Here is a 14,621-nt window from a genome sequence, read left to right on the forward strand (position 1 = left end):
ATGTGTTGTGTTGCTAAAAACAAGTTTAGCCATTGTATCAAAGAATCTGTAGATGTAAAGTGCCCACAGTAATAACCAAAGAGCTAAATATACACTTATATATCTTCAGTAATTAAAATTCATAAAGATGGCGCACAGAGGTTGAAGAGGTAAATGATTAACCATTAGAATAATAATATGAAAGCAAGTGTATGTTGGAAGTAAATCAGAAAAATCATCTTTTGCTTCAAGCTTCAATTTCTGCCATCAATGTCAAGCACAGATCAATCAAGCAGAGCACACAGAATGCAGATTGAACTGCGGGCAGGTACAATAAGTACTTTCCACTGGAAAATTTTGATTGCAATTGCAGGGAACATTGTAGAAACATGGCTTATACTCTGATTCTTTATATTTGCTACCAAATCAATATATATTTTTTTTAAATTAAATTAAATATTATATATATTAAATATGCTTCCGTTTGCATGGAATGGTGGTTGGAGGATGTTGTGAACAAATGAGTGGCAAAAAAGAAAGTTTTGAGAAAAGCCAGGATGAAGGCCAAAAAAATAAGACAATACCATATTGTTTAGTTCTTTGGACACTCAAGGGGAAACAAGTTTGCTGCCAAGTAAAACGTTTAGAGCTATAGGACCGATTGTGAGCTTAGACTTGAACCACTGTGGACAGACTACTGTAGTGACAAAATACTTATGTGTCTGGTCATTTCATTTATTTAACAGAGATAAAATACTGTAAGGGTACCCTGTTTTCCTCCCACCTCCAAAGACATGCTTGTTAGGCTAATTGATGACTCTAAATTGACCCTAGGTGTGAGTGTGAGCCAGAATGGATGTTTGTTTCTGTGTTGGCCTTGCGATCCAGGGTGTGTCATGTGCTAAGAAATGAAAGAAATGTGAACATTTACCTATTAAAACACAAATTAGGCTGCAATCTTTTTTATATAAATAAATAAAATAAATAAACAAAAGCTATATATTATTTTCTCATTGGATCTAGTTACATCATCCTGCAGTGGCAGCAAATGGCATTCCTATCGATTACAACTGGAAGGGGGCTTCATAAAGGTCATAGAAGCTATTAAACACAAATCCCTTTGTCTGTGGTATATACTTGAAGAGCATTATACGTTGAGTGTTCAACCTTGACATTATAGTACACCTGTAACATGTTGTGTATTCAGAAAAAAAAAAACACATGCAGGAAAAAAAAAATAAGCCTATCATTGGTAATATAAAACCACGGTGGAACCAAACATGATTTATGTGTGAGAGCATGCTGAGAGATATTTGAGAAACTGTCAGAGGCCCCTCTCACCAGAGGGAGATGTCACTCTAAGCAAATTAAAGAAATCATAGCAAGGTTAATTCCGTATTCAGTGCCAATGCTAAGTGCTGTTGCGGTAAGCAATTTCCCACATTGTGTAAGGGAGCTGCAGGTACACTTCCTTCAGGGCTGCAATACACAGATAGGGCAGGCATCGCTGAAGAATCCATTATAGCATACAGCAGCATTTTCTACATCAATTTATCCTTTTAAGTCCTGAAAATGGAGAACAACCCACGCTGCTACATTGTGCACTGCTGCCTTCTGGCCCCAACTCAAGGTGTGGGCCAGAGGTGGGGGTAGAATCACACAGTGTGCAGGGCCCGTCTGAAAAATAGTCTCCACCTTGATACATAACCCATTACCCGCTGCATGGCTGTCAATCTGAGGCTGCTAAAATCCAGAGAGTGGAACTGGGCCAAAGGGGCCTGAAGTCACGTCTGATTGGATGTGCTGCCACCTCCGTGACCCGCAGAATTACCACACTGTTATTTTCTGCTGACATATTTAGTCAAATGCACCGTAGACAGGGAGGCACAGTTTCAGGTGTTGGACCAGTAAGAGAAATGTTTGTGAATGTGTGAATAGACAATACTTAGACAAGAGTATTAAACATAATTTGGAAAATGAGCGTGCAACAGAGTAAACTCAGGTGACAAACAAAACCATTAGTTAAACCAGGGAAAGGGGAGGGGGGTGCTGTGTAATACTGATTAAAGAAGCAGGTTGGGACTGTGAATTCAGTGTGCACATGGCAAAGACCCGAAGAACTAAACTTCCTCCTGGGTGCCTTGCATGGTTGTCCACTGCTCCAAGTCTGTTCACATCGATGAGTTAAATGCAGAGAACAAATTACTTTAAACGGTATACAAACACCCAATCAGCCATAAAATTAAAACCAGTGACATTGACCATCTTGAATTCAATCTTCAGCTGGGAAATCTTTGGACCTGGCATTCATGTAGATGTTACTTAGACACGTAACAACCCATCTAGACCAGACCAGACACCCCCACCCCACAGCAATGACACTCTTGATGGCTGCAGCCATCCCCAGCAGGATGCAGCCTGACACACACACACAAACAGTTTAGGAACAAACATGAGGAGTCACAACTGTTTTTCGAGGCACAAGGGAGACCTACACAATATTAGGAATGTGGTCATGTTATGCCTGAATGATGTATATACAAAAAATGTATTGAATCCAATATTTGGGAAATTAAGTCGTGTGTGTGTGTATGTGAAGTAAAAATAGGTGGTAAATAAGGCTAAATAAAAATATCTCTGGAACATGAATTATTCTATATCAGAGCATTTAGGGGGAAGAAAAACAAACAAAGTAAGTAAGAAAGTAAGTAAGCAATGGGCACATAAGTTTAATCCAGGTACAATGCAAAAGAATGTATGTAACTAAAGCTTGAACAAAACTAAAACTTTGAATGAAAATAGTCATCCATTTAATGTCCTTGACAGCTACTTGTTCAGGTTCAACAAATGTAAATTCATGTAAAAAATGATTCATATTTTTAACTTTCATTTAAAGGGACATACTGCCAAAAAGCACAGCTTGGAAAGAATTCATCTCCGGCTACCAACTGCTATTAAAACATGTAAATGTAGTAATGGTCTGCTGTTAAACATGTACAGACACTCCAATAAAGTATGCGGCTATTGAGCACCTCTTTAGTTAGCAATACTCAACAGTTCAACAGCTGAATGGGTAAGTGTTAGACACGGCTCCTGCTGTTGATATCTGAAATTTGAAATGCAGCGCCTAACTCTTTATCTTTAACCCCCCATCGTGTTCAGAGCATGCTCAAGTGTCAGCCCTTGAACTGCACATCAGTTCATCGCAAAGTAGGAGAAAAGGAACCCACTGCCGAATGAAAGATCCCTGGTGAACACAGCCAAAAAACTGCTCAGCATCTCCTAAAGAGCTGCCAACACCTAGTGCGGCATGGCAGACACAAGTCAAGGTACGTAGCAGTCACTAAATCAGTGATATAAAGTTAAGTTTTAATAATTCATTGCAGCATGCACATAAATATCGACTACTATTCCGGAGCAAGTGAGTTCCATTGGATCTACGGTGGTTGTGCTGTACTGAATTGTCAATGTCAATGATCCTGCTGCCTGTTTACTTACAGTGTGTTTTGCAGAAAATGTGCCACATGCACCTAAATGAAGAGGCAAAACAAAACACATACAGTATTGATAAATGTACAGTAGCTGCTTGGGACAAGAAGGAGGAAAACACAACCCAGCTGAGTCCTATCACAAGAAACAATCAAATATGTATTCTAGGATTCCAGTCAGCCTTTTCAAAGGTCACACTTCTATTCCATGGATTCAAATCTCAGTGGAAAAAGCTTATCAAAGCAATTTTTCCCAGCCATCCACAAAACCAAAGCAGACTCAAACGGACTATGTTAAAGGCTATTTCACTACCCTCTCTATGACCTATAAAAGAGTGGTGAGGAAACACAGCACAGTACTCCACACATAGGCATTACTCTGAAAGGCTGACATGTCACCAGTGCCATTGAAAGCTTTAGCAATAAAGTAAGCAGGGTTGTCAAGAGCTAAATTAATAACGAGAGAGTGGCTTCTGGGTGTATTGCGATGTACTCCGTCTAATGGAGCCTCCTGTTGAAAATGTATATTTTATTTAACCATACAAGTAGATACAGAACATGTTTTAATGACATTGAAAGCCTGAGGAGGAGCTGAGGGGAGGGAAGGATTGCATTGATACACACTAAACTAGGCAGTTCCTATTACTTTTTTAATATGATAGTTGAGAAATACCACTGGAATATTCAGGGAAAGAACCCCTGCTCAAGGGTACACCAACAGTAAGGTCAGAGGGTTCATGGACCATTGACTGGGCATCATCAACCACATCCCACCATCTGATAGAGGCACTTGAGTGGGCACCACAAGCACCGTGATCATGCCGCAGTCCTCCCAAACTATTGAGGACTTCACCATCAAGCACAACTTTTGCATGGCTAATTAAACTGCAACAGAAGATGGCAATAATTCTTTGTGCACATTAAAGCTCTGACATATGCTGGTGCCATTCTTCCTCCCAGTAGCATGTCAACAAAGATGATCTGTGTTTCTGAAATACTCGCTGTTTTTCAGTTTGCCTCTGTCTAATTGAAGAACACGCATTGACTTTATATGCGCAGATACTGAGCCAAATTATCGTCTCAATAAACAGTTTATGGCCACACTTCACTGGATGCACAAAGTTTATTATTAGCTGGCAGTTTGCTGGCTGGCAGCAGGGAGAGAAAGGGGAGAAAATGCAAACACAAAACAGTCGGAGTGGGAATAGAAACTTGACAGTCAGTCAGGGCAATTTATCATTCTGTCAAACTTCACTGACTGCTGCAGCAGAACTATCTACAGTGCGAAAAATCCCCACCCCCGCTCCAAAATGGCTGAGTGTTGAAGAGAGTGAGGCCAGAAAATCAAACTAGCCATTTAGATGTGTTTGTCACTTTAGCCATTGCACCTGCTTGGCCTCATGCCAGTAAAAGACACTTTTCCTGCCAAAGAAAAGGAGCCAGAAATTTGTGCCGGGTGTGTAATAATCAGCTATTGATACTGATACTATAATGCATCAGGTAAAAAAGAACACTTAAAAGTACGCTAAATTTAATGGAAAATAAAATCAAACATGAAAAAATGTATGTTCTTCTTAATTTTATTACCAAAATAAAAGATTCCTGTGACAGTTCCAACATTTACCAAGGCTTAGTTTTAAATCCCTACGTCCCATTTGGTCTGATTTTATAAATCAATTATGAGTAAACAGTATATACTGCCCGATATTTGCAGATCTAATGAATGTGGTTCATGACGTCTTTTCATGTCAGTTCATTCAAGGTCTGCTCCTATTTGATGGATCATTCATAAATGAGATAACTAGCTCCCTATGCTGTGATTGAACATTCAAGCCACCTTTGCAGCAGTTGGTGCTGACTTCTCTGCATATCCAAGAGAGTTAATGGTATTCCATCGATAGGTAATTAGCCTATTACAACCGTTCAGTTGTATCACGTTCTTTGGACAAATCATCCACACTACAACTGACTCTAAGATCCCATGGCAAATGGTTCTTTTCTGATGTGCTAGGAGACAGTCTGTGATTACATTTAGTCCTGGACCCCTTTCATTTGACCAGCATATCATTTCTTCTCTGGCATACTTCAAAGTGCGGACACTTCAAAGTAGCAGAATGAGTGACTGCCACTCGGACTCTGAGGATGGCTCTTTTGATCATCTTCTGAAAACTCCCCTAACGCAATCAGGGCAAGCATGCCAGAGAGGAGGATTTGACAGCCATAAGATAAATGCAGTCATCCTCACAGCGATCAGATAAGCGCAGCATGCTCTAATCCATTAATATGAAAATGAGGGAGGACTGGAAGTGGGTAGGTGGGGGCTTACTGCAACAGTTAAATGTTCTGGAACGAGTTTTCAAAGGAAGTATGGGACATTTAAAGCAGCAGACATGAGCTGCCTAAATAAATTATAGGATAATGTTATTCTTTAATTGATAGTTTACATATTGCCAAAGCAAAAAGCATTTCTGTGGGAATGTAAAGGTATTTTTCAATCATCAAGATATTTGATTTAGTATCTTGAACAAGCTGCTGGCTTGAAATATCTCAGTGATATTTTGGGATATATGTGTAATTTCCAGATGACTACAATTTCTGGCTATTTTTATAGTTATCATAGATACATTCTGTCAGAAATAGCGCATTAGTTGAATAAAATGCTATGTATTCAGGAAACACAAGCTACTCATCATTTTAACAGTCCCAACAAGCTACTCTTTAATATTTGATTTGAATGCCTTTGTGGCCAGCATTTGTTTCTTATGTGGTCAACTGTAGGGTTCAGCAGAAATGTGAGGTTAACTGCAGTTCCAGCAGCTCAACATGTCTCATTATGTGGGATGCACCAGCTTATGGATGAACTCAGGGCAGAGAGGGACAGTATGGTTTGACTCCACTTATTTTTGTTTTTAATTGCAAGGTTTGATTCAGACATTCTCAAAGATGACTTGTGGTTGCATGGAGATGCATGCTAATTTTAGGCACATACAGTAGTGCCTTATGTTACCCTTGTTCCTCTCTAGCTGTTTAGACCTGAGATAAGATTGCTGGTAAGTAAATCTAAACTGGTCCTATTTTATCTCAGAAAAACACTGTGGTAGCCATTTCTCCCTCTCACTGTCACAAATCCATACAATTGCTTTTACGCCTCATTGCATCACCTATTGATCCTAGCCTCTTCATTTCCGCTCTTGATCCATCCATCCACCCATGCATTCATCCATCCATCCATCCATCCATCCATCCATCTCGTCATTCATTAGTATAAGTATGTGAGAGGTGAACTGAACTCACCTAATGGGGTTATGTGTCTCCAGGAAATGGTTGGCTCGGGTTTCCCACTGGCTGTACAGATGAGCGACACATTGCTGCCCTCGTTTACTGTGATGTCAGAGGAAATGTCATATATCTTGGGAGGAACTGCAAAGGACAAAGAGGAGAATGATCAGCATTTGAAACAGAGGCCGCTGGTATATCCACCAATATCTTCTGTATGTAGTGGATGGTTTACAGTGATTTGGGGCTAAGTAATAAGGCTTAAATTTTCCACCTGATTAGTACATGGAAAACCCTGGCTTATATGCATGCTCCGTGATTCAGCCAGACATTGCCATCTTGTTAAATATTCTCTGTAGGGGAATGATTTGATTTTCCCCTTGCCAATCACTCGTATCCAGCTGCTCTGACGACTTTTTCACTGATGACTGAAGTTACATTATCTAGTGTGCAGTTAGTTAGATTAAGACATGACAATTTGCCTGGTAAAAATAAATAAGGCGTAAAAGATGGAAGTGTTTTGATGTAATAAAAAATAAATTAAGCCATTGTTTATGCGTATCAGGACACAGCAAAGTGTTTATTTTAACTTGGTGTAAAAGGAGCAACTTTTAATTAAGAACAGAACAAATATTATTTGATCCCCAGATTGAGCCAGCAGACTAATTCACCAAATAAGGTCTTAATTGACTATACAGTCCTGCTCCATTCTGATATGTCAGTGTTGGTTAAGACCATAGACAGCATAAATATGGTATAGCGGAACTGCTCCTCAAAGATGAAGCCAAAGCATGTGGAGCTCCCCCTGGGTGACTGGCTGCAGTATAGGTCATAAGCTCCACCTCCTCCATGGTAGTGGATGGGACTTGAGCCCAATTAAAACACTAAAACAGTCATCAGAGGTCAAATAATTAGTTTTTCAAGGGTGGTTTTTCATTTCATGCAGTTAATATGATGTTGAAGCATGTTCAAGTGTCATTTGTTTGGATTCGCTTTGTTTGAGTTAGTTGTTTGACGCAATAGAAACAGGATGTGACATAATGGCGACCACTGGTTGCCATGCCAGCCACTACCGTGGGGCTGTGACATTTGTAAAACAATGTTTATAAATAAGTACAGTGTATAATCCAGCATTTCCTTCTAGGTAATGGTGGAGGTAGAGCAGAGTGTGGTATTAATTAAACAAAACAAGTGAGTCTGGAAGAAGTGTGGGCGGGTCATTGATATCGTGGCTTTGCATGGCTTCAGTCTTGCACTGTATAGCATAGCCTCTGGCTCCATAGTCATAAGATGCCACTGCCCGTATCTCTGGGAAAATAGCATCAGTTTGGCCAATGCAAGGAACCATCCACATATGAAATGATCTACACATTGGTCCTCACTTCATAGCTGACGGTTGGTCCACTAGGACCCTATGCTCTTATGCCCTGCACTGTAACAAATTGCTGTTAATTTACAGCAGAATTCCAACAGTATTAACCTGTTATTTTTAAATACATCACCCTACTGTTGATACAAACAGACATTTGGTAATTGACCATTCTTTTAACAGAACTATACAGTTTTCCTAAAATACAGCACTTTACCGCTAATCATTCATCCAAACCATCTAAAAAACAGGATCATGTTGTAATATTTGCATTGTGGGAAATTTTACCTCAGGTACACGTGGAAAGGATCGGTTCCTCTCTCTATCCATCCCCATCTGATTATAGGGTGATATACTAGATTAAAAATTTTAGTTCAGAAATGTGCTGAACAAGATGTCCTTTACTATAACTTACTACATTTTGTAGTCAGTATTAGATTGTTTTTGTTTTTTATTGCGGTTTATTGTTAATTACCATTGCTGTTACCATGTTTGCCATTAATTAATGAATCTATGGCAGCCACTGTATTATTTGATCTATTCAGTGTTAGGTGAGTGTTTTGGGCATCATTTTAGTTGGACTGTACAGTTTTGACATATTTCTTTGACGTTACAGGTACTGCAGACTATTTGCTGCTGCACTACTGATCACAGTAAGTACTTTTATTTATTTTAGTATGTTTACTGAAGCATAACAGTCAAGTTTGCAATAATGTTTTCTTGTCAGATATGTGCACCTCAGTGTATCAACTCAGTTGCCTATGTGAACACATGAATATTCACAGCAATATGCCCAATTTAAAACTGTGGTGCTGTGTGCCTAATTGCAAAAGGAGCTTTCGAAAATGTGCAGGTCTGAAAGCACATCTATACAGAGATCACAAGAAACATGATACTGCGCCCAGCTTGAGAATGCCAGTGGACATGACCTGCCATGTTGACTTCTGCAGTTACAAATCTTAAACCTTAAAGTTCACATTAAAGAAGGACGAGCAATTGCATGTCCTTTTCTGCACTGTGGTAAGACATTTACTGTGGTATTTAACTTTTACATCTCATTTGTCCAGAAAACATCAACAAAGTGCAGAGGGAAATCTAATGGTGTCCATCATTGACCCAGCAGGTGCAAGTGGAACCAGTGGCACTCATAATGATAGTGACTTACTGGGTGACATGAAGGTTGATGCCACCAGCCACCAGTAAAAAGACACAGTCAACCCACATGTATCCACTCTGCTGAGAAGACCGATGGACTTTCAATGGGATTTCATTTAAAATGTAATAACTTTCAGTACTCCGCAAAGAAAGCAAGTTCACCAGGTGCTATGATTTCTGAAATTTGTCTTTGTCTTATTTTGAACCTGAATCTCTTAGAGACTGCTTTACTGCAAATCATTTTAAGTTTCATTGTCTGAACTGTTATGTTGTGGTCAGTTTCAAGTCAGTATTTCCAAGTCTGAATGCCTTGTTCTTTTATTGCACTATTTTCAGCAAAAAGCCAAAGGGTTGTTTTTTTGTTGTTGTTTTTTAATAGAAAGAAGGCCCTGTCTGAATGTTCTAAATGTATGTTAAAATAAAAGTCAATATGCATTAAGAAGCTGTTTCTTTCACATTGCAATTACATGCTGATCTGTTCTAAATTCACAAAGCACATTTTGTTGTAGTTTGTAGATTTTGACTGATAATCTATTTTTAAATAGATTAGCTGACTGTAAAATATTGCAAAAGTAATCTTAAACATGGTAAATTTACAGTAACATAATGGAAAATGTGCTACAGTTCCTGACTGTTTTTGTACAAGAAAGTGATTTTAAAAAACAGCCCCATAATGTATTTTCACGAACAGTACAAAACTGTAAAGCGACAGTAAAAATATGTAAATTTTACGGTAACATAATGGCAACCCAGCTGCCAGTTGTTTACTGTTTTTTTTACAAGAAAATTTCTAACAGTGTGGGTAACGTTCTTATATAGTAAGTTCCAAACCAAATGTTAACCTCACAGCAAGGAAACATTGTCCGTGACTTTGGTTCCCACCACATGAAAGAAGATATCATTCCATCTGAGTTCACCCGATGGACAAAGGCTGCTATTAGAATTTAAATTTGGAGGTAGGAGCAGAAGTCACAGAGAGTGTTTTCTTACGGTAAATGTTTTGGTTACTATGTGTTTGTGTCAATTGTATCGATCCCTCTAGTCAACTCAAAGTTGATCTTAGTTCAACTTGTTACAGACTTCTTTTGCTGTAAGTTGCTGGATTTCACTGTCTCTAATCAGCATGTTTCTGACTAGATTTCCAGTCACCTCATCTGTGCCCTTTTAGCTATTTAACAAAGCCAAGAGCTTTGAACACATGGACATCATAAAAAAGACCATGGAAGTCACTTGCATTGCTTAAAGTCTGTCAGAGAAGAACATGACTTCTTACATCAGCAAACAGAGGACTCTATCACCTGTCCCAAGCACTGTAAATAAAAGCAGTCACAAAAAGACCCATTTCTTAAAACACAGCTAGAGAGCAGCACTTAAATCATCTTACAGTACAATGAGTAATAAAACACGACACTGACCTAACTCCACAGAGATCTCTGAGCTAAGATTAGGTCTGTTGTGCAACACCAATCAGCCACAACATTAAAACCATAGCTAGATATATATATTCCCTTCTTTCTTGAGTCTGTTTGCTCCTGCAAAGTGAAATGTGATTGTAGATTAAAAATAAATGATATTTAATTGTGATTAATTAAAATTACTCCACAGCAACCCTGTCATTAATCTGATTTTTTTTTTTTTTTGTTTGGAGTGAACCCTTTAAAAGAGCGTTTGTGAAAAAGTTAAAAATCTTTTCCATTGAGGGCAACTCATCAGCAGTCCCTGCTGGACATCACTTAGAATCATAATTGCCAGGTTTATGACCACTTTAACCCTCTTGGTGTTTAGATGTTGAAAGCTTCAGTATTTAGGCTGTTCAGGACCCAAAGACGCATACAGCCACCCACAAAGCCATTTAAACACATTTAAATAAGCACACACGCAGGTACATGTGAGCCCGCACACACATACAGGCTTATGAGACACTATTTTAATCTGCAAGATTTAAATCTCACAGGGAGCTTTTCTGCAGTGGACTGTGCTATACAGTAATGGATTCTCAGTCATCTGCGTCCAACTATTCTACCCTCTGATCCTGCTGAAAAACTAACAAAAGAAAAGTTGATTCAACAATTTCCAGAGTTCCTCTTCAGACCCACTAATACTTTTTGGATTCTTCCTTTGACATTGAACTCTGTCCGGTTTCACTGCATCCAACCTGTATTCACTTTATTACAAGCCACAATACAGAGAGCTAAAAACAGACAGTGTGAATAAGGCAACATGTATTCTGCACTGATTTTATTACGTTTAAATTTTAGCACTCATCTGTACTCAGATTATCAACAAACAAAAGTAATTAACACAATTTTTACTGCACTGAAATAAGCATCAATGGTCTGGAATGAACTGCAACGACCTGATAATCTATCATCAACATTAAGGTGGTCACTAACTTTGTTCTTGTCTACTACAAGCCTACAGTCAAATACAGGATGAGGTATCAAATAAAAGCAGCCACACACATAACTGGAACCTCTGGGACTCAAGGAAAAATTTCTAATGGTACTACCTCAACTTGTATTGACTCAATGCCATACAGAAAGTACCCATAACAACACCAGGTAGTGCCTATGAACACATTCACAGCACTTGTGCTCTCTGTTTTCTGGGGGGATAGGCATTGTTCCTGATCAACAGATCTGGATCTAAATGAGAGAAGGTGGCAAACCTTCAGTGGGAGACGGCCAGAGGCGATGTTGAATCTAGGTTATTGCTTGTCAGAGTCCTGTGTTTACTTGCTGTAGGACCCCAATGTTGACACATCTCCTCAGTGTCTGATAGCACAAAATTGAAAATGTTGGGGTTGTCTACTGATCCTATCTCTCCTTGGCAGGGACTGAGGGGTTTTCAAAGGTCTAGATGAAGAGCCCTCAGTTTTCCAGCTCAGAGCTTCTGTAGCTCAGTTGCTTTACAGAATAATATTGTTTGATCCAGCTAAGAATAACAACAAAGGCTGAGAAACAATAACATATCAATACAACAGTAAAACTTCAGACAATAGAATGTGTAAAACTTTTGTCATCTATGGGACTGAAATGCGTGTAAATAACTGAACAGTAATTTATTCACCAGACAATAACCAGCACTTTTGTTGCATGTCTTTAAAAACTCTGAATAGACACCATCTTACTCCCTGAGGCTAATATTTTTTTGCATTGTAAACCCTCAGATATGATTCTCAAATGAGACGTTCAGGAAAGACAATTAACCGAGAAGATTTTGGACATCACCAATCTATCTGCATAGGTTGCTGTAGTGATAACATTGGCAGTACTGTATGTTGTCAGCATGTTGGCAGACATTTCTTGTAGTTTTTGTGAGGGAATACTTCATAAAAGACACTTTTAACAAAGACCATCATCCTTAAAACCCATTGCTACTATTACTTTCTCACATGATAGCGTTTGGTTTGTGCATAGCTTGAGGCTATGGATTGCTTGGTGCAAAGAGTGTGTGAGATTCAGTTGCCTGGCAAGGTAACTGTATGATGTGAAGTCTCTTCCAATGCCATTGTTCTAATTAATTCAGCATCTGTTCTCGCCATAGACTGTATAAAGCTGGACAGTGGAACTGCTTCTCAAAAGTGAAGCTAAAGTAAGTAGAGCTCCCCATGGTGACCGGCTGCAGTCATAAGCTCCACCCCTTCCATGTTAGTGGACATAACAGAACACATAACATGTCAAATATATATCTGTATTTTTTAAGATGGTTTAAGTAATTAATTAGATTAGTAGTCAATATAATAAATGGATGCATGTTCTAAGTTACTGTATGTTTTAGTTATTTGATGTTGAAACAGGGTGTGACATCATGATGGCTACAAGCTGCCAACCGCTCAAGGAAAGGGTGCAATCAAACATTTCCTTGTAACTGATCGAGGGAAAGCAGAACGTAGTAGTGTCCTAAATGAAAGCATAAGTGAGTATAGAGGAAGTGTGGGCAGGCCATCGACAAAGCAGCTCCGTGAGGTTCTACTCCCGGACCGTACTGCGTAACCTCTGGCTCCAAACTGGCAAGTTGGCGCAAAAAAAAGAAAACTGTCGTCCGAACAGTCTATGGTTCTCACTGTTGACCTAAATCAGTATGTACTGGCAGCAGCACTGATTCCGCTCAGTACTGCCTTCACTCAGGATTTGACAACATTGCCTGTCACACTGCTTGTAATGCAAAAATATATTGGAATTACGATTTGGATGTTGAGAGTTGGACTGAGAGAGAAATCTAAAAATAAAAACCACATCAAATGTACTTTGGATCTTTTTGTAAACAATTGGATTGGCCTCCAGACTTTAATCAAAATCATCTGGATACAATCTGGATGTAACACAAACACATTTGGCTAGGGTAGTCCATGGCAGTTATGCAACTCCCAAATTGTAGTATGATGGTTCTATGGATATGCCGTACTGAATGTCATCCCATCTATCATACATTATATACTAACCAACGTGCATTAACAGTATTTCAAAGTTGGAAAAATTGAACTAAATTTAAACCTTTCAGAACTGTGGCAGCTCGCAACAAAAACTATTATTAAACATATGTCAGACAATAGTTGTATCTATTTGTTTAAACAGCAACTTTAAATAAATTTGATGATAATTCAGTATCACTCAAGTAAGAATGTTTATAGCATTGGTAATACAAGAGCTAAAGAGTAACATTTGGACAAAATGAATGCATAAATAAGACATATGATTCTGCCATCTGCTGTTTCTCATTAGTACAAAAAGCATCCCTGACAAAATCATACCATTTTTAATTAAGCCTTGTTGCTACGTTACAGAGATAAAGCACTTCAAGCTTTGTTGTTGAGGGGTCTATGAGATGGATACCAGGTTTTTATTGTAAGATTCAAATTCCAAATACACTGATTAGAAGGTTGAGTTACTGCAAAACAATTTGTGTTGACTTTGTTTTTTGATGAAATAGTTTAAAGGTAATTTTAGAATAGAGTATTTGCAGAGTCAGTAAGAGTGTAAATAGTCAGTACTGTCAAAAAGGCAGCCTTGTAGTGAACATATTGAAACAGACAGAGGGTCAAGGTCTATCAGTAGCTTATGTGATGGCAATGAAGCTGTTCCACAGCAGCTCTATGAGGAAGCATGGTGCAAAAACCTGCTCAGAGTTTCAACCTCTGGTCAGAGCAGCTTTGGTTTAGACGGTTCTACATTTTCGTCTCATACCTAAAAAGAGAAAAATGCTCCTGGTTTGGGAGGAACCCAGTTTACGGTTCGCAGAAGTGATGACAATGTTCCTCAAATTATATTATTGACTATGCAATATATCCAAATGTCAGTTGATGAATATACTGTAGCCGTTGTGAAAATGCTAGTGCTACACCTCAGAAGGCA

General features: G+C 38.8%; 1 protein-coding gene across 3 annotated transcripts in view; it reads right to left on the bottom strand.

Moving 5' to 3' along the window:
• negr1 (neuronal growth regulator 1) overlaps positions 1–14,621 on the bottom strand; it is a 148,567-nt gene that overhangs the window by 72,848 nt on the left and 61,098 nt on the right. For all 3 annotated transcript variants that reach the window (XM_047586831.1, XM_047586830.1, XM_047586832.1), the window contains exon 3: positions 6,762–6,887. In XM_047586831.1, coding sequence (XP_047442787.1) covers positions 6,762–6,887 — 126 coding nt within the window. The remainder of the gene's footprint in view (positions 1–6,761; positions 6,888–14,621) is intronic.

Source organism: Mugil cephalus, chromosome 6, assembly GCF_022458985.1.
Source record: "Mugil cephalus isolate CIBA_MC_2020 chromosome 6, CIBA_Mcephalus_1.1, whole genome shotgun sequence".
In the NCBI taxonomy this organism is placed as follows: Eukaryota; Metazoa; Chordata; class Actinopteri; order Mugiliformes; family Mugilidae; genus Mugil; species Mugil cephalus.